This window comes from Mobula hypostoma, chromosome 3 (genome assembly GCF_963921235.1).
Source record: "Mobula hypostoma chromosome 3, sMobHyp1.1, whole genome shotgun sequence".
Classification (NCBI taxonomy): Eukaryota; Metazoa; Chordata; class Chondrichthyes; order Myliobatiformes; family Myliobatidae; genus Mobula; species Mobula hypostoma.
The window spans coordinates 144,547,749-144,572,079 of record NC_086099.1 but is presented as its reverse complement, the minus strand read 5'-3'; the positions used below and the strand labels follow the sequence as shown (position 1 = coordinate 144,572,079).

At 40.5% G+C, this 24,331-nt stretch overlaps 1 protein-coding gene across 1 annotated transcript; it reads left to right on the top strand.

Moving 5' to 3' along the window:
• The first annotated feature begins 4,215 nt into the window (after positions 1-4,215).
• On the top strand, positions 4,216-18,034 carry tac1 (tachykinin precursor 1). The gene is made up of 5 exons (XM_063043812.1): positions 4,216-4,833; positions 6,266-6,368; positions 15,764-15,787; positions 17,731-17,787; positions 17,897-18,034. Exons 1-5 carry the CDS (start codon positions 4,714-4,716, stop codon positions 17,944-17,946), a joined length of 354 nt encoding a protein of 117 aa, XP_062899882.1. The 5' UTR covers positions 4,216-4,713; the 3' UTR covers positions 17,947-18,034.
• The last annotated feature ends 6,297 nt before the right edge of the window (positions 18,035-24,331 follow it).

The window sequence follows — 24,331 nt, the reverse complement described above, 5'->3', positions numbered from 1 at the left end:
TTGTTGTCCCCCATTACTACCTGTCCAGTATCATTTTCCAGCTGCCTGATATCCATTCTTTCCTCTCTTTCACATTTCATCTTTCTGGAAAAAACTTTTGGAATCCTCTTTAATATTATTGGCTAGCTTTCTTTTATATTCTTTCTTTACCTTCTTAATAACCTTTTTAGTTGCCTTCTTTTGGTTTTTAAAAGCTTCCCAAACCTCTAACTTCCCACTAATTCTGCTCTATTATATACCCTCCCTTTGGCTTTTCTGTTGGCTTTGACTTCTCTTGTGTCATCTTTCATTTAGAATACTTCTTCTTCTAGGGGGTGTATCCTTACCTTCCAAATTGCTCCCAATAATTCCAGCCATTGCTGCTTTGCCATCATCCCTGCTAGTGTTCTTTTCCAATCAATTCTGGTCAATTCCTCTTTCATGCACTGTAATTCCCTTTACTCCACTAATATATCTAACTTTAGCTTCTCCTCAAATTTCAAGGTGAATGCAATCATATTATGATCACTTGCCTTTAAGGTTTCTTTTACCATAAGCTCTCTAATATTCTCTGGTTCATTGTACAACACCCAATCCAGAATAGCTGATCCCCTATGGGCTCAATCATGAGCTGGTCTAAAAAGCCTTTCTGTTGGCACTTTAGAAATTGCCCCTCCTGGAATCCAGCACCAACCTGATTTTCCCAATCTACCTGCATATTGAAATCCCTATGATCATTGTAAATTTGTCCTTTAGGCATGCATTTTACCCTTGCAAATCCTTAGTTCTATCCACAAGGATTCAATGCCTTCCAACCCTATGTCACTTCTTTCTATTGATATGATTTCATGCTTTACCAACAGAGCAACGCTGTCCCCTCTGCCTTTCTGCCTATTCTTTCAATGCAATACATACCTTTGGACATTAAGCTCTTAGCTATAATCTTCTTTCAGCCATGATTCAGTCCCACCTTCCCTGGAAGAGGGCCCAATGATCCAAACGTCTTATGCCCTGCCTTCTACACCAACTCCTTAGTCACGTATTAAACTGTATCATCTTCATAGTTCTGGCCTCGCTAGCACGTGCCACGAATATAAATCCTGAGATCACAACCCTGGAGGTCCTACCCTTTAACTTAGCCCCTAACTCCCTGAACTCCCTCTGCAGAATCTCGTGGCTCCTCCTAAACATGTCATTGGTACCAACGTGGACCATGGTTTCTGGCTGTTCACCCTTCCACTTAAGAATGCTGAGGACTCGATCCCAGTTATCCCGGACACTGGCACCGGGAGGCAACATACCATCCGGGAATCTCGTTCTCGCCCACAGAACCTCCTGTCCGTTCCCCTAACGAACGAATCCCCTATCACCACAGCGTGCCTCGTCTCCCATTTCTCTTCTGAGTCACAGAGGCAGACTCAACGCCAGAAACCCGACCACTGTGACTTTCCTCTGTTGGGTAACGTTACACACCAACCGTCAGTTTGTGGCTTAAATTGTACGATAGTGAGAAGACACGCGCTCAGACAAGGGCAAGGGGTGCACTCTGATACTGGGGTTGCTAAAGCTAAACCATCAGTCTATAATCTTAATTGAAATACATTTGTTGAGTGGCACCGGTGAGCTTCTGCATTCCATGGAAACACTTCCTGCATCGCCGGAGAATGGAGTTTCATGCTTTGAGACAATTAGATAGAAAAGGGGCCTTTAATTACTTTTGTATCGTAATCCATGGATAAAGGTGGTCAAATCACTTTAAAAGATCAGTTTTCGAGCGAGTAATTACTTCTAATGGAATTCATAGGATGCGCTTCGGAAAAAATAAATGCCTCACTCACTCATTGGTATTTGCCTTCCATTAAAGGGTGGAGGATTTTAAGATATCATTTGCAGTACTCCGGGGAACAGCTGTAACCAGAAGAATTGCAAAAAAATTTGTCTAGTCTGTTTATAAAAGGAAGCAGGGGTGACAAAGAATGATGATGGAAAATGTTGGCAAAGCTGGTATGTTCCGTGTTTCGCTCTGAGATCTGAATAAATTAGCAGTCAGCTGCACCCAAGTTCCAGTCTCCGTCTGATATGCCTCCATATCACGCTTAGAACCGAAGGTGAAAGGTGTTCCTATTAAACAGAGTTAATTTAAATGTTTCCAAATACCCTAAAGACCCACTGCTGTCAGGGGATTGAGCGGTGTTCGCCTGCAACAAACTGTGCGAACATCCTTCCCAAGGGTCGAGATTCCTTGTGCACAGCTGGGACGAAAGAAGGACTCAGGCTTGTAACATCACTCCTGAAATATTGACCTTGTTTCTCTCTTTGCAAATGTTGCCTAAACCTGACGGTTGTTTCTTATATTCTCTGCGTCGACAATGTTTCAGATTTTCAGCATTTGTGGTGTCTTACTTTAGGATCACAACGAGGTTAAATGGGGTGTTTAACCATTTGAACAATGGTATTCACAATACAGTACTGGTAACATATGTACTCTCAGCATACCCTTGAATAAATTATCTTTAACTTCATCCTGAAACATGAAAGCGTTCCTTGGTATAGCGCAGGAGTTCCCATCCGGGGGTCCATAGACTTCATCGGTTGATGGTAGGGGCCCATGGCACAAAAAAGATTGGAAGCTTCTGGTGTAGCGTGCCCATTGGCTTCCAGTTGGGCAAGCCGGGATTTTGAAATTGTTACTCCTGTATTCAAATCTCTCCACAGTCGCAGTCATAAAGATACCCTATTTATGACCTTTACCGGCGCACTACTTTGCTAGTGCTTCGCACACCAGACATCAATAAATTAAATTCCCTGCCTCCGCTTTCCTTTTAACACAGTAGCATCCATAGTCTGTTGCTTCACTCAAATTATTCCATTGTTCGAAGGAATAATTCCAATCATAATCAAGTACGGTTAAAACAAACTCATTTTCTAGCGCACCTAAGTGGTAAAGTAAAGCGGAACATTGGGAGAAGTGACAAAGCTCACATGAAGATAGGGGGACGTGAAGGCTGAAGGAAAATGAGAGAGAAAAAATAAATTGTAATAGCTGAGAAAAATCCAAATATCAGATGCCCTCTTGTTTTACAAAATGAACACAAAATAAATAAAATATTGCTTTCGTTCCCTGAATTTCACGTTGTGACGTTTAACAGTTTAATTATTCATATTTTACTTAATTTTTAAAATTGTTTTGCGATCGTAAAATAAATTGCAAAAGTAACATTTAAAACCTAGAAACATGTGAGAGATTTTTAGTCGGTGTCTTTAATACTGACCATCACTGCAAGGTTAATAGAGAGAGACTAATTCAAATTAAATTATATAGATATAGATATAGATAGATAGATAGATAGAGGGAGAGAGAGAGAGAGAGAGAGAGAGAGAGAGAGAGAGAGAGAGAGAGAGAGAGAGAGAGAGAAAAGATCACGATTTTTCCCACAGATGAGACAAAAAAAGACGGTTTATCATAACATAAAATCTTCTTGTTTCTGGTACTATTCTATAATTGCCAGTAACTGCGAACATCAGTCTTGTTAACTGAAGCTAATCTGATAGATGGAATATTTGCTTTTGCTTTGATAACACTATATCTGTTATATTAATCATCCTTAGAAAGTCAACTTCAGTGTTTTGTCAAGGCTATTGATACATGCAATCTTTGAATCAAAAATATTAGATTGTTACTGGAGTTAAATTAAGGGCAATTTTAAGTATAAGTTTGTTCAGATATGAAATTGCTACTGAGAGATAATAGACTCGCACGGCACATTAAGACAGTAAACTGAATCCCAATACAGTAGACCACTCTCTTGTGAAATTAGTAATTGCAAATCATCGTGCAAATTTGTGATTACTATGTAATAACACGGTTAAGTATCCACTGATTTAATTGATAAGATAAATAATGTCTATATTGTAGTTTAATTGTAGTCCTAATCCTTAATTCAGTAATTATTATGCAAATTGCACGTGGAGAATCAAGTACTCTTTTACATTTTGATTTGTTACCAAGGTAGCTTTACCATTTCATTTGAACATCCAAAACAGCTTTTTATTTATTTCAGCAATTCAATCACAATTACTGAAAGAATTTCGCATGAGATGACCGACTCCTTACCAACTGTTACACAGAAACGAAATAAAATGCGAAATAATGACGTCGATTAAGGCACATGGTCACATTATGACTTATATCTGAGAAAATGATTTAAGAACTCAGACGATATGTAAATATACTGTAGATCTTGACAGTTCTGAACTCAAAGATCGATTCTTTAATTCATTTCGTCACGCTGAAGGAAGGCTCGTTCATCTTCGAACTCCCGGCGGGCTAATTTTTTGAACCAGTGAAAAGCCTGCACTGTATCGACCCAACTGTTCAGGGTATAAATTGCGTTGCATTTTTTGGACTTTCATTGTGACCAAGGGTTTGGAACGCAGACTGTCAAACTGCTCCTTGGTGAAGATCATCCTTATCCATCTTCTCAGGACTGCCGCTGTTTATCGGCAGCTATTCTCAGCCAGTCGGGGAATGATCGAGAGATCTCGGTGATTTCCGGGATCGGACGGAAAAGCACGAGTTGGACCGGGACTAGCTGGAGGACACACTCTGAGGCAAGAGAGGAGGGCACAGAGACAGTTCCAGCTGCCGTCCCTTGAACTCGCTCTACTTGCCCTCCACGGCTGCAGCCCCACACAGCCGGAGCCGTAGTGACTACCACCCTCCCCGTTTCCGAGATGAAAAGTCACCGCCTGCTCGCACTGACTGCAGTCCTCCTGATTTTGGCAGAAGCCTTTTGCGAAGAGATCTCTCCAAGTGAAGACACATCGCTTTGGCTTGCCAGCAATCAAAGTCAGGTAATATTGGAAAGTCACTATTTGCGACGAGAGAGGGGAGAAAAGTAAATTTGTATTTACATCAAAGCCAATTTTTAAAAATACCTTCAGAGTTTGTGATGTGTGATGGGCATTTGTGGGACCAGTTTTCAAAATAGTTTAGCATTTACCTGAATCAAAATGTGGTCCCAAAATATTCTATCATAGACGAGAATACCAGTGCAGTAAAATAACGATAAATAAAACATATTCATTGCTGTGGCAAGTCATAGGGGTTTCATCAAATTTGGTTCAGAAAATGGTTGGTGACTATAAGGAGACTTTATGAAAGCGGATTTCGAATTGGATACTTGGGAGGGAGTTGTCAGATGCGGATGTAATTGTATGCGAACAATTCACTTACAGTTGCTCTTTTGGAATTAAATCTGCGAGAGCATAAAAGGAGAGCTTCGTAAATCCGCACTTCATTCTTTTATGGAGTCGTAGTTATATGGCATGTTTTATACAGCATGTTTTCACGCCCTTCGGCCCAACTCGTCCATACTGACTGTGTTGCCCAACGTAACATTCCAATTCCCAACTAGGTACCAGGAACTTTATACTTTGGCCACATCCTTTCAAAGTATAAGAAAATACCTATACTCCGGGCTAGCTGCGACTGCAACAAGTTGTCGAAGCGCAGGGTCAATGATATAATTAGAATAATGTACCGACTGCAAAAAAAAGGTTTCTCTGAAACCTCTATCCCACAGATGAGACAATAGGAGATGTTCCAGTAACCGTGAGGAATTGTGAATGTATGTGAATTGACAGAGATTGGAAATCAAGTACTGTATATCAGAGCACCAGGCTGCGGTTAACTTTGACGGAGGTATCAGCAAACAGCGCATTTTCCCAACATAATTTTTATAAACCTTGCCGATCTCAGAAACCTGAAATATTAAAAAAATCAGAAACTGCTGGAAGTTCTCAGTGAGGCAGTACCTGTGGAGAAACTAGGGCCATCTTCCCGGGGCTTTTCATCAGAATCTGTATGGACTCATTCGCAGACCTTGTTTGCGCTTTATTGCGTGGGATCCATGGGGATGGGGGAATCCATGCCGTGAGATAATAAAGACGGTCAGTATCCGAAGCGACTATTCCTCGCATAATTTCATTTAGTGATGGCACATTGGTTGGTCGAAGAAGCAGCGCTTGGGCAAGACCAAAGTGCTTGGGCATTTTGAAATACTGTAAATTGCTCTTTTTTTTTTAACACTGCGTACTCCTGAGATGACACCTTAAAATCAAAGACTAGGATCAATCACATAGCGGAAAACAGGTTTAAGGACAGGTTCGTATTCAGTTTGTTTTGTCCCTGCTTGGCCTGCTGCTCCTGTCTGACAGAACGCTGCTAAACAGGTGATAAAATCCAGCGCCGCTCCTCACGCTCTCCAACACTATTTGATTTCAGGAAAGGGAACTTAAAGGGAACTCTGTTCGGGATCTCCTGCGCCGAATGGTCAGGAAACCGCGACCTGAGAAGTTCTACGCCTTAATGGGGAGGCGATCACTAGGTAAAGTGTTCTCTTTCATTGCCGTATACTGAGATAAACTACATTTATGTCAACCTATAAACCAACGTAAATGGCACTTAACGCAAAGAAGCCTGATTTTACGGATAAAAGAAATTACTGGGAATATTCAACAAGGCGAATATAACAAAAGATAATTTCATATCGGGGGCGGCACGGCAGTATAGTGGTTAGCACAATGTTTTACAGTAGAGGCGAATCGGTCATTGTAGAATGTAAATTGTCCTGTGATTAGGTTAGGGCTACAGTGTAGCAGTGGCTCGAAGGGCCGAACGCGCCGACTACATGCTGTATCTCAATAAAATGTCTTACGAGAACGTCCTGGTTTGGTTAGCTAGGGTGCTAACATTTTAATTATAGATCTGCAGTATATATAGACTGTATGCATATTTTAACATCCTATTCAGTGGTGGGCAAGTTGTTGGAGAAGATCCTGAGAGGCAGAATTTATGAACATTTCGAAAGACATAATCTGAATAGGGATAGTCAGCATGGCTTTGTCAAGGGCGGGTCGTGCTTTAAGGGCCTGATTAAATTCTTTGAGGATGTAGCAAAACAAACTGATGAAGGTAGAGCAGTTGATGTAGTGTATATGGATTTCAGTAAGACATTTGACAAGGTTCACCATGCTTGGCTCATTCAGAAAGTAAGGAGGCATGGGATCCAAGCAGACCTTGCCTTGTGGATCCAGAATTGGTTTGCTCACAGAAGGCAAAGGGTGGTTGTAGATGATTCATATTCTGCATGGAGGACGGTGACCAGTTGTGTTCTGCAGGGATCTGTTCTGGGATCCCTCCTCTTTGTGGTTTTTATAAATAATCTGGATGAAGAAGTAGAAGGGTGGGTCAGTAAGTTTGTTGATGCCACAAAGATTGGGAGTGTTGTGGTAGTCTGGAGCGTTGTCAGAGGTCACAGTGGGACATTGATAGGATGCACAAATGGCTGAGCAGTGGCAGATGGAGTTCAACCCAGATAAGTGTGAAGTGGTTCAATTTGGGAAGTCAAATTTGAAGACAGAATATAGTATTAAAGATAGGATTCTTGGTAGTGAGGAGGATCACAGAGATTCTGGGGGGTTCTTGTCCTCAGGACACTCAAAGCTTCTGCGCAGGTTGACATTGTGGGGCGAAGGGCCTGTAATGTGCTGTAGATTTCCATATTCTATGCTCTATATTTTACAAACTAAAATTATCAAATATTTGTGATTATAATATGTTTCGTTTTCTACTTGGTGTGAGTTCATTCCAAAGGGTTCTTTAATTACATTTTCTGAGGACTGTCATTAGAGGTATGATTGTTATAAATGTTATAGTGCTGTAAAAGTTGTGTTGGCCCACCACAGAGTTCATTAAATTATTATTTAAATGCTGTTAAGAATACCAATGGGAACTCCGCTGGGAGTCAAGGGCCCAAGAAGAAAAAGTACACCAATCCAAACACTAGTCCTTTGTATTTATGCTTTATCTTTTCTTTTTAAATTAACACCTTTGATTGTGCACAGAATCAAGTAATTTACTTTAAATTAAATACAGTGTGTCAAATGACAAACAAAAATAATCATTTTTATAATAATCATGCAGTACATAACAGAAGATCATATTTCAAGGATTTAGAATTGTGAATTCCACACATGGTGTGATCTGCAAACTAACAAATGATGTAAGTCTCCTTCCTTTCTGTTGTGTTGCAAATGTAGAATCCTCAGAAGAGCAGTGTTTTGTAGAACACAAGGAGCAAGCTGACATCTCATGATGTAATCCTGTTGTGTTCAGCATCAAGAAGCCAACTTCAGGGTGTTTTTGTACTGAAGTGAGAATAGAATGTCTTATGGGCTATACATAACAAGCCATAGCATATTATCCAAACAAAACTATATTTTAATGTATTGCCATATGATCAATAACTTTGAAAGTAACATCTCACAGCTTAACACAAGGGTTGCTCTAATTTTAGAGAATTACCACAGAAGAAAAATCACAAAGAATTCCACAATTAGTTACTTTGAAGGGGAGACCTACAGTAACTAATTCGCTATCAAGGTCACAGATTACTTGATCATTTTGACATCTGGAGATGATATGCTGGAATATAGACAGAAATCACCTTAGTTTAAAGAGCTGCCTTTAAAAAATGGAACACACAAAAGCATTTAGTCATTTTCACTTAATTACCTAATTAGAACCTGTGAGTATAAAAAACTAAATTATTCATGTATTATATGGGAAGGGCAAATTATGAGGCTATAAGGCGAGAACTTGCGGGTATGAATTGGGATGATGTTTTTGCAGGGAAATGTACTACGGACATGTGGTTGATGTTTAGAGATCTCTTGCAGGATTTTAGGGATAAATTTGTCCCAGTAAGAAAGATGAAGAATGGTAGGGTGAAGGAACCATGGGTGACAAGTGAGGTGGAAAATCTAGTCAGGTGGAAGAAGGCTGCATACATGAGGTTTAGGAAGCAAGGATCAGATGGGTCTATTGAGGAATATAGGGAAGCAAGAAAGGAGCGTAAGAAGGGGCTGAGAAGAGCAAGAAGGGGGCATGAGAAGGCCTTGGCGAGTAGGGGAAAGGAAAACCTCAAGGCATTCTTCAATTATGTGAAGAAAAAAAGGATGACAGGAGTGAAGGTAGGACTGATTAGAGATAAAGGTGGGAAGATGTGCCTGGAGGCTATGGAAGTGAGTGAGGTCCTCAATGAATACTTCTCTTCAGTATTCATCAATGAGAGGGAACTTGACGATGGTGAGGACAATATGAGTGAGGTTGATGTTCTGGAGCATGTTGATATTAAGGGAGAGGAGGTGTTGGAGTTGTTAAAATACATTAAGATGGATAAGTCCCCGGGCCCTGATGGAATACTCCCCAGGCTGCTCCACGAGGTGAGGGAAGAGATTGCTGAGCCTCTGGCTAGGATCTTTATGTCCTCGTTATCCACGGGAATGGTACCGGAGGATTGGAGGGAGGCAAATGTTGTCCCTGTGTTCAAAAAAGGTAGTAGGGATAGTCCAGGTAATTATAGACCAGTGAGCCTTACATCTGTGGTGGGAAAGCTGTTGGAAAAGATCCTTAGAGATAGGATCTATGGGCATTTAGAGAATCATGGTATGATCAGAGACAGTCAGCATGGCTTTGTGAAGGGCAGATCGTGTCTAACAAGCCTGATAGAATTCTTTGAGGAGGTGACCAGGCATATAGATGAGGGTAGTGCAGTAGATGTGATCTATATGGATTTTAGTAAGACATTTGACAAAGTTCCACACGGTAGACTTATTCAGAAAGTCAGAAAGCATGGGATCCAGGGAAGTTCGGCCAGGTGGATTCAGAATTGGCTTGCCTGCAGAAGGCAAAGGGTCGTGGTGGAGGGAGTACATTCAGATTGGAGGATTGTGACTAGTGGTGTCCCACAATGATCTGTTCAGGGACCTCTACTTTTCGTGATTTTTATTAACGACCTGGATGTGCGGGGTAGAAGGGTGGGTTGGTAAGTTTGCAGATGACACAAAGGTTGGTGGTGTTGTAGATAGTGTAGAGGATTGTCAAAGATTGCAGAGAGACGTTGATAGGATGCAGAAGTGGGCTGAGAAGTGGCAGATGGAGTTCAACCCGGAGAAGTGTGAGGTGGTACACTTTGGAAGGACAAACTCCAAGGCAGAGTACAAAGTACATGGCAGGATACTTGGTAGTGTGGAGGAACAGAGGGATCTGGGGATACATGTTCACAGATCCCTGGAAGTTGCCTCACAGGTGGATAGGGCAGTTAAGAAAGCTTATGGGGTGTTAGCTTTCATAAGTCGAGGGATAGAGTTGAAGAGTCGCGATGTAATGATGCAGCTATATAAAACTCTGGTTAGGCCACACTTGGAGTACTGTGTCCAGTTCTGGTCACCTCACTATAGGAAGGATGTGGAAGCATTGGAAATGGTACAGAGAAGATTTACCAGGATGCTGCCTGGTTTAGAGAGTATGCATTATGATCAGAGATTAAAGGAGCTAGGGCTTTACTCTTTGGAGAGAAGGAAGATGAGAGGAGACATGATAGAGGTGTACAAGATAATAAGAGGAATAGATAGAGTGGATAGCCAGCGCCTCTTCCCCAGGGCACCACTGCTCAGTACAGGAGGACATGGCTTTAAGGTAAGGGGTGGGAAGTTCAAGGGGGATATTAGAGGAAGGTTTTTTACTCAGAGAGTGGTTGGTGCATGGAATGCACTGCCTGAGTCAGTGATGGAGGCAGATACACTAGTGAAGTTTAAGAGACTGCTGGACAGGTATATGGAGGAATTTAATTTGGGGGCTTATATGGGAGGCAGGGTTTGAGGGTCGGCACAACATTGTGGGCCGAAGGGCCTGTATTGTGCTGTACTATTCTATGTTCTATTATAATTTGTGTTTTCAGTAGAATATTGGAACATTATAGAAACATAGAAACATAGAAAACCTACATCACAATACAGGCCCTTCAGCCCACAAAGCTGTGCCGAACATATCCCTACTTTAGAAATTACCTAGGGTTACCCATAGCCTTCTATTTTTCTGAGCTCCATGTACCTATCCAGGAGTCTCGTAAAAGATCCTATCATATCCGCCTCCACTACCGTCACTGGCAGCCCATTCCACACACTCACCACTCTCTGTGTAAAAAAACTTACCCCTGACATCTCCTCTGTACCTACTTGCAAGCACCTTAAAACCGTCTCTTCTCGTGCTAGCCATTTCAGCCCTGGGAAAAAGCCTCTAACTATCCACACGATCAATGCCTCTCATCATCTTATACACCTCTATCAGGTCAGCTCTCATCCTCCGTCGCTTCAAGGAGAAAAGGGCGAGTTCACTCAAGCTATTCTCCTAAAGCATGCTCCCCAATCCAGGCAATATCCTTGTAAATCTCCTCTGCACCCTTTCTATGGTTTCCACATCCTTCCTGTCGTGAGGTGGCCAGAACTGAGCACAGTACTCCAAGTGGGGTCTGACCAGGGTCCTATAAAGCTGCAACATTACCTCTCTGTTCCTAAACTCAGTCCCACGATTGATGAAGGCCAATGCACCGTATGCCTTCTTAACCACAGAGTCAACCTGCATAGCAGCTTTGAGTGTCCTATGGACTCGGACCTCAAGATCCCTCTGATCCTCCACACTACCAAGAGTCTTACCATTAATACTATATTCTGCCATCATATTTGACTTAGCAAAATGAAGTAATTCACACTTATCTGGATTGAACTCCATCTGCCACTTCTCAGCGCAGTTTTGCATCTTATTGATGTCCCACTGTAACCTCTGACAGCCCTCCACACTATCCACAACACCCCCAACCTTTGTGTCATCAGAAGATTTACTATCCCATCCCTCCACTGCCTTGTCCAGGTCATTTATAAAAATCACGATGAGTAGGGGTCCCAGAACAGATCCCTAAGGCACACCACTGGTCACCAACCTCCATGCAGAATATGACCCATCTACAACCACTCTTTGCCTTTTGTGGGCAAACCAGTTCCTGATCCACAACGCAATGTCCCCTTGGATCTCACACCTCCTTACTTTCTCAATAAGCCTTGCATGGGGTACCTTATCAAATGCCTTGCTGAAATGCATATACACTACATCTACTGCTCTACATTCATCAATGTGTTAAGTCACATCCTCAAAAAATTCAATCAGGCTCGTAAGGCAGGACCTGCCTTCGACAAAGCCATGCTGACTATTCCTGATCATACTATGCCTCTCCAAATGTTCATAAATCCTGCCTCTCAGGATCTTCTCCATCACCTTGTCAACCACTGAAGTAAGACTCATTCTATAATTTCCTGGGCTATCTCTACTCCAAGGGAAAAACATCCGCAACCCTCCAATCCTCCGGAACCTCTCCTGTCCCCATTGATGATGCAAAGGTCACCACCAGAGGCTCAGCAATCTCCTCCCTCGCCTCCCACAGTGGACTGGGATACATCTCGTCCGGTCCCAAAGACTTGTCCAACTTGATGCTTTCCAAATGCTCCAGCACATCCTCTTTCTTAATGTCTATATGCTCAAGCATTTCAGTCTGCTGTAAGTCATCCCTACAATCATAGAAACATAGAAAATAGGTGCAGGAGTAGGCCATTCGGCCCTTCGAGCCTGCACCGCCATTTATTATGATCATGGCTGATCATCCAACTCAGAACCCCGCCCCAGCCTTCCCTCCATACCCCCTGACCCCCGTAGCCACAAGGGCCATATCTAACTCCCTCTTAAATATAGCCAATGAACTGGCCTCAACTGTTTCCTGTGGCAGAGAATTTCACAATCGCCAATATCCTTTTCCATAGTGAATACAGAAACAAAGTATTTATTAAGTACCTCTGCTATTTCCTCCAGTTCCATACACACTTTTCCACTGTCACACTTGTTTGGTCCTATTCTCTCACGTCTCATCGTCTTGCTCTTCACATACTTGTAGAATACCTTGGAGCTTTCCTTAATCCTGTCTGCGAAGGCTTTCTCATGCCCCCTTCTGGCTCTCCTAATTTCATTCTTAAATTCCTTCCTGCTGGCGTTATAATCTTCTGAATCTCTATTATTACTTATTTTTTTGAACCTTTTGTAAGCTTTTATTTCTTCTTAACTACATTAATGACAGCCTTTGTACACCACGGTTCCTGTACCCTACCATCCTTTCCCTGTCTCATTGGAACGTACCTATGCAGAACTCCACGCAAATATCCCCTGAACGATTGCCACATTTCTTCCGTACATTTCGCTGAGAACATCTGTTCCCAATTTATGCTTCCAAGTTCCTGCCTGATAGCCTCATATTTCCACCTACTCCAATTAAACGCTTCCCTAACTTCTCATTTCCTATCCGTCTCCAGTGCTATGGTAAAGGAGATAGAATTATGATCACTATCTCCAAAATGCTCCTCCACTTAGAGATCAGACACCCAACTAAATCAAGTACAGCCTCTCGTCTTGCAGTCTTATCTACATATGGTGTCAGGAAACCTTCCTGAATACACCTAACAAACTCCATCCATCTTAACCCTTTGCTCTAGGGAGATGCCAATCGATATCTGGGAAATTAAATTCTCCCACCATGACAACCCTGTTATTATTACACCTTTCCAGAATCTGTCTCCCTATTTGCTTTGCAATGGCCCTGTTACTATTGGGTGGTCTATAAAAAACACCCAGTAGAGTTATTGACCCCTTCCTGTTCCTAACTTCCACCTCATGAACCTCATGGAGTATATAACCTTATATAACCTCACGAAGTATAAATGTACAGGGGAAATGATAATAGAAAAGCAAGCATGTTCACTCACCAAAGGGACCAGTTCAAACCCTATTCTTTCCATGTATCATATATTTACACTTTTCAAATAAATATCCCACCTCTTTTTATATTCTACCTCAATATCTACAGACGTTCCCTTAATTATCATTATTTATGCCACTCTATCAAAGTTCTTCTGAAAGCAATGTTGCTTTGTCTTTACACACACATTCAATAAACAGTTGTCGCTTTGGTCCGAAACCCTTCATCAGAACTGAGGAAAGAAGCTGAGGTCAGGAAAAGAAGGTGGAAGGTCTTGGGGCGGGTATAGCTAAGTGTATGGTGTATGGATAGGTGTGTGTGGGTATGAAAATTGGCATGGCAGGGAAATGGTTGACAATTAGAAATTTGTGGGCCTGTTATGTTGTTGGGCAGATTGACCCTTGATACTAGATAAGGGGAGAACAACATGTGTCTCTGGTCTACCGGATAATATGCCTGAGAGCAAACTAAAAGTGCTGATTTATGTAAAAGTAATTAATCACCTAATCTCTAAAGAATGTTTTTTTTTTATATTGCTTGGTTGTAAGATTAATAGGATGCATTGTCCCTGAGGGGGTAAAGGCCAGTTGCTAAAGGTCACCCGACCTTGGTACTTGCAGGTATGGAGGATGTATGTTGACTTAATACGTGGCCAGGACTTGGATTGGGCCAAGTTAGGGTCGTGTAAGCATCAGATTGGATGCCTAGTCCCTTCCAGCTGGACTGGGAGGTGGCGATAGTGCTATAAAGGAGGGAAAGTTCTTTCCTGGGCAGACCACTCGCCTGGGTCCCACCTTTGGGACGAGCAGCTGAACTGGAGCCAAGGACCTCCACCCTAGCCAGTCCACGGACAATCGCCTGCTTCAGGGACCACACAGACGTTGCTAAGTATACTCAGCAGTGTAGACTACTAGGGGTTGCCTACATTAGCCCTACCTATTAGTGGTATAGGTAGTGTACAATATAAAGCATCTCTCACAACTCTCTATTTTCTTCCCTGTATTATCAATAAAGTGTGTCTCGGAGGAACTACCGAGTCTGGGTCCATTTGTTCAAGCAAAACCAAATAGTTGCAGCATCCACCCGTCATGGTTATTCTTATTGGGTATCAGTTTTGTGGAACTGGGGGAGGAGGAAGAAGTACAAGGTAGTAGGTGATAGGTGAAATTGGGAGAGGGAGAGGGGTGAAGTAAATAGCTGTGAAAGAGATAAAGGCCATGGAAGAAAGGGAAGGGGCAGGAGCATCAGAGGGAGGTGATGAGCAGGTATGGAGATAAGGTGAGAGTGGGAAATGGGAAGGGGGAATAGTAAAGGTGGGACAATTACTGGAAGTTTGAGAAATCAGACATGGTCAAAGCGCTAGAGGGCAGCAGAGATCACGGAGGGCCCCTCTTCCCTTTACCATTCCCATGCAGCCCCGGACAAGACACAAGATTTGTAGAATTCTCTGGTAGCAAACTCATAAACAATCTCTATGACAATGTACAAGGTTAATGAACAAAGCCATTCGCTTGCCAATGAGTGCAAACCAGGCTATTGAAATATATTGAATCACCAAAGAAGTAGATGTCTTTGCTTCAGATATAAAAGGAATGATCACTGTTATATTTCATTTAGTAATTTACTGTTCCCGTGTGTAGATGTTCCTAATGGCTATATTAACCAAAATTGTTTAATATCTCTATCAGAGAATTGAAGCCAGTGTGAAAGGAAAACACTATAATTATCTGATTTGACCTTGTGGGAAATGATTTACAGCTGCTGTGTTAAGTAATTTAACAAGTAGATTGTATTAAAATATGGTTTCCAAGGTGTCAGCAGTAATAACTCACTCAAGAGGAAGCAAAGTTTAGATTTATTCTCAGATAATGAATGTAATTTATGAGTCAGTCAATAATATTGAAAGGGAATAATGCTTGAAATCATTCACCTATTATTTGTACCAATGAATTGGAGATGCATTGTAACAACAAATTCATTAGATAAAATCGTTCCAGAGGATCAACAACTCAATCTAAGAAAATGTTTCCTATTGTTTGGAGGTTTGTTGGATAAGTAAAATATTTGTTTTTTCTCTATTCCAGGAAACAAGCCAATGAGTCAAAAACGTAAGTTTTGAAAAATAGGCTAATATATGAGATTTACAGTAATGCCCAGTAGATTCTGCAAAATAGTTATTTTTACTCCATTGTAATATATTGAACTACATTCAACATTGAAGTCTTAGTTTTCTAATATTCATTGCATAAACAAGATGATCTACCAGCTCTTTAGTTTATGATGTTGTATCCTTAATTTTTAAAACTGTGCTGAAGGAAATGCAGAAGTTTGCTGAGAACTAAAATAGCTCACATCTTATGATGTTACAGCTCATTTTTCAAATGGAATGTTTTTATGGCTATTAAACAGTATAATTCAGCAGCTATTCTATAGTACTTGTAAACATAACTATTTATTTGTGCAGGTCTGGACCTTTCATCAATTCTTTTCCAACATGACCTCTTGGTCTCAGAAGTTTTCAAGATGGTGAATTCAGTCTTAACAATAATAACAATGTTTAAATCTACTGCAATACTTCCCTAGACCATATCCACAATAGCCATATCCCTCCATCTTCCTCATATTCATGTGCTTATCTAAACATCTCATAACAGTCTCTAATGTATTTGCCTCTATCACAATAGCAGACAGTGCATTCCAGGCATCCAACATTCTCTAAGCAAAAAACCTCACGTCCCCTTTGAACCTACCCCCCCTCACTTTTAATGCATGCCCTATTGTATTAGACATTTCTACTCAGAAAAAGATATCTCCTGTCTCCTCCATGCATGCCTGTCATAACCTTATAAACCTCTATCAGATCTCCCCTCAGCCTCTGCTGCTCCAGAGAACACAACCCAAGTATATCCAGCTTCTCGTGATAGCACATGCCCTTTCACCCAGGCAGCATCTTGGTAAACCCCTTCTGCATTCTCTCCGAAGCCTCAACTTCCTTCCTATAATGGGGTGACCAGAACTGTATGCAAAACTCCAGATGTGGCCTAACCAGAGTTTTATAAAGTTGCAACATAACGTCTTGACTTTTGAACTCAGTGCCTCAACTAATAAAAGCAAGTGTTACCTAAGTTTTCTTAACCATCCTAATGACCTATATAACAACTTTCAAGCAGCTATGAACTTGGACTTCAACATCTCTCTGCTCAGCAACACTGTTAAAGATCTTGCCCTTAAAAGTGTACTGTCTCCTTGCATTTGCCCTACCAAGATGCTGGATTGAACTCATCTGCCATTTCTCTGCCCATATCTGCAATTGATCTATATTGCACTGTATTCTTTGTCACTCTTCTACACTATCCACAACTCCACCAATCTTGGTATCATCTGAAATCTTACTGACCCACGCATGTACATTTTCATCCAGGTCATTTATACACATCACCAACAGCAGAGGTCCCAGCACAGATCACTGCAGAACATCACTAATTACAGGTCTCTAGTTCAAATAAGTTCCTTTGACCACAGCATTTTGTCTTCTACATGAACAAGCCAGTTCTGTATCCAAACAGCCAATTCGCCAAAGACCCCCATGCATCCTAAGAATCATATACAATTCCCTTCTTTATGCCTTGTTCAATAAAGGGAAATATCCTATACGCTTTTTTATCTACAGTATCTCCCTGTCCGCCTTCTGGGATGTGCGGGCACTTGGCAGAGACCTGTTATCTTCCCATTTATGGGAATAACTTTCTGTTCAAGATGTCATTCAGCAAAAGGTTGCAGTATCTCCAACATCATCTCTGAACGCATCCCATTGTTTTCTCACAGTGTGATGCAGAATGGATGTTGAAAATATTTATAGATGTTAAGTTTTACGTAGCATAATAATTGTTGCTCACGCAAGTAAATATGGCACATATCTCTTGTTTAATTATTATTTGGTCAAGAAAAATAAACTCCATTGTTATAAATAAGAGACATTTGATAATGATAAACATTATAGAATCTATAATATAAATTGATGAACTTACCGTATTTATAACTTATTTCACAGAACCTCAGTTAGATGACGGGTTTGTTGCACTCATGGGAAAACGCTCATCAGCTGTTGGTAGGTAGTGCATGAAAAATAAACTAGTTAAGGCATTAAATACTTTTAATATTTGGATCAAATGATCGGATAACTTTAACTACTTTTCACTGTACTTTTCCTTCTACAGGTTCCCCTTCTGAGTACAAAGTGGTACAAGATTTTGTCCAAGAGCATTAATAAATCATGAAGATCGAAATAAATTGGTCAGCAATTATTTTAATTTGCTAGCAGGTGTCAATAATATTGTATCCTTCACTAATGTGAATTGATTATTAAAGGAAATAGTTGTTATGTCTTCCCCCAACTGAAGTTGTTTTATTGCCATATTTAGTAATATATAAGGCGAACATTGCAATGTTGTCCAGATAAAAGCGTAATAAGAAAGTTTGGATAACACTCAGCTGTATTAATGTTAACTGGGGAAATGAATAGCCCCTTAATTAATGTACTATAATTTTGTACTGTCTGTGATAAAGTAATCATTATTCATAAAATGATGCCTGTCCATAAGATGCTAAGTTAATAGTCATTTCATTTTTAACATTAAATGATCGGTATAAAACAAAGTGTTTTTTGCTTCAATACATATAATTAAAATTTGTATTTAATGTGACTTTATTTCACAAATAATAAATATATTTAATGCAACAAGACATTGGTATAGTTGTAGCACATATCTGAGTAAGCTTGCCAGAATTGTGTAACTAAATAAAAAGAAAAGGCATTTCTCTTCATTCTGGTAGCTGAGTCTGGCATTAATGCAGTGTCAGTCACATCCTCTGGCTGTCCCGAGGGAACCAAATATATGATGTATAAGTTGGTATTAACTTATAAGGTGGTAGTAATGTCTTCAGGCATTAATCTATTCCTCCATTATTTCTTCTGAAAACTTACATTTATTTTCGAGATCAATACGAGTCTAGGCTTGTTGATCAACAAGAAAAAGGCACAGAAGTAGACAGTAGTAATAAGTTTTACTTTTTTCTTGTCATGTAATACAGTTAATTACATCCACATTGAAATATTAAGACATGCTTTATGAACATTAGAGTAGATATAGAGTTATGAGAGGGGATATGAAGAGGACTGATCATAGGCTGAGTTGAAGAGATCAATTTTAAAGAGAGCTTTAATGACAACAATGAAGATGCAGACAGAAATACCTAAAGGCTTTTCCAAGAGTACTGAATGGACATAATAATCAGAACAATGGAGTATTTAAGTGAGAAGTTAGATTTAGAATAACTTGCAGGTACAGTATAGGGAACAGGATGGTGTAAAAGTGCTATCATGCATTCTCAAAACAAGTATTACATAAGTTATGCAAGAAAATGGACTGAATAAAAGAATATGAATTTTTGTGCAATTGATAATTTAATAAAATGGAAACATGCTGACAAAGGCAATACTTTGTCTGATTCAGGATCAGGATAAAAATATCATGGAGAAAATGGAATAGCAAATAATATAATCTATTTACAAACCTTGTCGTTCATAACCACCGAAGTAACTTAATGATTACGAATTTAAAAACCTGTAAAATCCATCTGTGTATTTTTCTGCTGAGGAAAATATAAACTAATTTCCATTAGAACATAGAAGGTGTTGAGTGTCCCAAAGATTTTATTGATAGGTAGATATTGTTGGGTCATGGGAAATTGATGAGGAAAGTTCTAAAAATATTTTGACAACTTACAGTCATAGAGACATGAAGAATATGGAAACATATCTATAAACCTGAAGTCCTTATGAATTTGTAGCATTTGTAAAATGTAATTCGAAAAGAGTAGTTAATAAGTATGAATTTCCAAACCTGCTAATGCCTGTTTTGTACTGTTCTTGTAACACACAACAGCCACCCATGTATGTTGCTGCTGAGGGCAAGGTAAACTGTTCTCCTTAAGAATTTAAAAGATAGTGTGTGTGTGTGTGTGTGTGTGTGTGTGTGTGTGTGTGTGTGTGTGTGTGTGTTGTTCAGGCAAAATTTATCACAAATTTAGACAATCCCTGAAATTCTGAAGTGCAAGTTGAAATTGGCGTTGCCTTGTACTTGTTAATTCATTGGCATAAATTCCTTTAAGAGCCCTCTTACTATGAGCGTGGAATCAGTATAGGTAGAAGAAGATAATGAGAAAAAACAACACAGAGATCACCCGGGAGTCAGCAAAGTCCTGGTAATTTTGATGAATAACTGAAGACTTTCCTCTGGGAGTATCCGTACTGGTGCGCCTACTCTGTGTAAATACCACACTGGCAGAATGCCCAGGAGTAACCTCTCCATTTAAAAGCTAGCCAGCAACACTATGGACAAACATGGGAAATCCTCAGGAGCTCATTGTTCTCTTTTCTCCTGGGCTGGAGAAAGGAAAAAATTCTAGCTTTATTAGTGCAGTACAATATATTGTATTATGAGTGCTCAGGGCTCCACCTACTGTTTAATACCTCCAGTAGAATGATCAAGATAAATGTAGAAGCCATATCAAACAATCTGAACTTCTCTGAGCAGTGATTCATGAACTTTAAGCATTGGACGTAATAGCAACATAGAAAACGCTGTCAAAAAGATTGGGATGAAAGAATGTTGTATCTACATAGTGAGCAAGAAGCATTAGCATTTTCACACTCTGCATGATAGATTATACCTATATAAATGTGAATTTTCACGAATATGAAGTGATTTGGTGAGGAAATGAACAACCTTTTTTTGTTGTTTGCTGTTGCGGGAACATTTCACCTGTTATAAGAATTGTCTACAGTGTTGCTATGATTAACAAACAGAGGAAATCTTTCCCTTGAGTGTTTTATCCGCAGGGGACTTTGTGTATCTGTAATTGAAAATGTTTTGGAAAGTTTGCTGGTTTATCTTTTTCCACAGAAGTGGAGAGGAACAGCTGAGAAAGCACCAAGAATTTGATTCCCCTGTGGCCCCATAGGTATGAACCACAGCAAAGCAAACAAACGTTAGTTCATGAATACGTTAGTCACGCAGTCTCAATCACAATTTCTTGTGCCCAAATATGAGTTTACAGTTTGAGGCAGATGTATTTCCCAGCACTTACCAAAGCCACTGATAGTCTCAAACGAGGAGGAAGAGGAAAAGATATCTGTATTTGAGAGTTTCTCCCGCCAGAGTATTCTGGGAATTGAGTACTTGTTTTTGAAGAGCTCCCACTTGGGAGAGTATCCATGTGACATTGCTTGAATACAGGCAGTGTGGTACTTGGCTCTGAAGATAAAATGGCTTCATCAACCTCCGGGGGAGTACAGACTACATTAATGTATCCAGTCATCAACCATGCTATACAGACAAAAGTCAGAAGTCAAATTTATGGTCATAAGCACAAGTACCTGGATGCATAAGCACAATTAAAATTTACTTGCATGAGAGACACATTCACAAGAAAAATATAAATTAAAAATAAATTATACAAAAGAAAATGCAATTTGAACAAGAAAGAAATCCATGTCGTGCAAAGTTAGTGTTGCTATACTGAGGTAGTAACTATGATTGTAATATGTGATATAATTGTTGACTTTCTCCCTTTCACATGCTTTTGTCACACCTACTGCTCAGGATTATCCTGAGAAAGCACAGCCAGCTGAGGCACTCTCACTCCAGTTGGAGATACAGTATGCCTTAGCAGACTGAGGCATCTACGGGAGCATGACTTGCTAGGATACTGTGTAACTCTCAAAGTCATTTAAATGGTAGCATCCAGAATAATCTTGGCAGCAGTCCTGAGGACAACTAATTAGAAGCAACGACATCTTTTAAAATAATCCTTGCATTGGTGCTGGCCATTGACTCTGTGGTATTTAATCATAAACACAAGAAGGTCTGCAGATGCTGGATATCCAAAGAAACACACACAGAATGCTGGAAGAACTCAGCAGGTCAGGCAGGACCTATGAAAATGAATAGATAGTCAATGTTTTGGCCTGAGGCTCTGTATCAGTCAGATCCATGGAGACGGTGTAATAACGGCTGCAGACTGTTGATCCTGCACATGACAGTTACGTAATACTTATTCCTGCAAGAAAGAAGAAGGAATGTGTTGCATTGTGTTTATGTAAATTTGCTGCCATGATTCAATAGCTGAGAATATGTTTACTTTAAGAGATGTGGGTTTGAGTGTGTTGGCCAGAAAGAATGACAGTCTCCAAATTGCTGAATTTGAATGAATCTAGGACAGTGGAAGTAGGCAAAATAGTTGTCGTTCTTTTGTGAAGCTGCTCTGTAACCTCCATCTTGCAAACTGCTTGAGAACTAATGCGTGCCCTGAGATAATTTAATCAGAGCTAATGAAAGTGGACACAAGGTGTTTCAGCTAATGACCTGCTAAACCTGAGACTGCTCTCAGATGAGTAGCTATTTATTATGTAAAGTAACACACACGAAATGCTGGAGGAACTCAGTAGGCCAAGCAGCATCTATGAAAAAGGATAAGTAGTTGAGATTTCAAGTTGAGACCCTTCATAGGTCATGGAGAGTCGATGTTCAAGGAGAGTTAGGAAAACTTAGTATGTGTGCACACAGGTATTTGGGTTGTGTAAAGGTATATAATCTCCTGTTGAGACAATAAATGTACTTGTCTGTAATTACAGATCTTCTCTGTGCCTCTCTGACCATTATTATTAAGGGGTAGACCCCTGTAACAAGAGACATGAGGAATGAGTGGTGTAAGTGTGTATGGGGGCATGGAGTAATGATTGGTGAATGGAGCAGCTTCTGAGTGTGGTAGTGCAGCTGTGGGAAAATGGCTATTTGCTATGTAACTGATGCATTGACCTTTTCTGCTACACATCCAATCTCTTGGTACCTCTTTTCTGGTGTTGGCCCCATTGCCATTCTATAATTTGATCCTGGGTATGAAGGACCTCTCTTTTCTTCTGCTAATGTATTGAGTGGGGAGTTTGAAAGTTGGTTGCCCACTCTCATTATAGTTTGGAAACAATAAATTTAAATTGCTACTTTAAATAATCTACCCAGACTCTTCTAGGATCAGATAATAGTTGTTATTGTCAAGCAACTAGTCACATGATTGGGTCACACCTGAACTGCTCCAACACATTTCTCACATGGTACAGATGTGACAACAGACCAAATTATCAGAAGATTGATGTGGATAAGAGGACAATGGGGGAACATTCTGAAATGTTAATGGAGGATGAGAGAGATTAACGAAAGGGAGACACAGTTCCGAGTATTGTCAAGACCGGTTGCTTTGAATCTGAACTGTTTGAAGTTTGATGGACAGCTGATACCCCAGCAGGGGGATAAAAGGGACAGGTTCGCTGAGGCAAGGGACACCACGACACCACCAGGTAATGAGACCCTGGAAGCGGTGTGCCCCCACAAGTTGGTGGAAGTTTTGGAGGTCTGGTCGCGGGACCAGCCACAGATGCACAGGGTGGAAAGATATGGTCGGCGGGAACCTGGTGTGTGTGTCCGCCCTTGCCTGGGTGCCGGGTTCACTGCAGAAGAACGATCGTATCTGGAGTGGAGGGGTCACAGTCGGTGACCGCAGAAGACATTACAAAGGGCTCACCCGGAAGCTAACTGCGAGGAATATCGAAGGTCTGTTTGGAATCCGATTTGCATATTCATTTGCTCTCTCTCTCTCTCTCTCTCCCCAATGGCACAACAGCGATTACTGCGAACTGAACTAAATTGAACTGAACTCCGTGTCACTTGAGACTGATCATTTTACCCCTAGACTGCGATAGAGCTTGATTGATCCTATTATCCTAGTTTTGTGTACATGTGTGTTTATTCATTGCTAACCTGTTGCATTTATATCCTTATGTTTAGAGTACTGTGTTACTTATTTCTTTAATAAAACTTTCTTAGTTCCAGTAATCCAGACTCCAACTAAGTGGTCCATTTCTGCTGGTTTGCCAACCCAGTTACGGGGTACGTAACACAGAACATTGCATCATTAGGTGATCCATCTGCACAGCTTGAATTGAGAATGACTCTGTGGACTGGCAGGTAGAGCTGGTGTTGTTGAAATTATTAGAAAAGTCTGAGTTTAGGAAATAGACAGTACAATACCCAGAATATGGTTGTGCTAACATTTGACAGGCCAGTGATCCTTTGAGAAGAAATTGTGAACTTGAGTATATTCAATTTGCCTCATCAAAACTCATATGTGCTACCAGAGTTGCTGTCAGAAATCAGGAATGTTAGTATAATGCATTGTCTAAATCATGGGAAATGTTTCCACCACATTTCAAACAGAATTTTTAAAAAAAAGCTTTTTATGAGTTGCCTCCAAATCTCAAATAATTTTATCTCTACCTCTTAAAAGCAAGCAGTCTCTCATTTCATTAACATCTGAACTTTCCTAATCTGCCTGGACCTCATGGAACACCAGTAGAAGCTTCTTTCCCTGCCAACCTTGCTCACAAGTCTGGCATCGTCCAGAAATGCAAATAAAACAAAATGCTAATGTTGTCTTCTGTGACACCATGCCACTTGCAAACTATTTGCATTTCCCTTCTTTTCTTTGCAATTATTTTCATTGTTATCTGTGCTGTATGAGTCTTCATTTTGTTACCA

What these genes read in the sequence shown, in the direction of transcription:
- tac1 (XM_063043812.1), top strand. Translation starts at nt 4,714, where the DNA reads ATGAAAAGTCACCGCCTGCTCGCACTGACTGCAGTCCTCCTGATTTTG. An exon ending in AATGGGGAGGCGATCACTAG is followed by an intron (nt 6,369 to 15,763) that starts GTAAAGTGTTCT and finishes TCTCTATTCCAG; the next exon opens with GAAACAAGCCAATGAGTCAA. An exon ending in AAAACGCTCATCAGCTGTTG is followed by an intron (nt 17,788 to 17,896) that starts GTAGGTAGTGCA and finishes TTCCTTCTACAG; the next exon opens with GTTCCCCTTCTGAGTACAAA.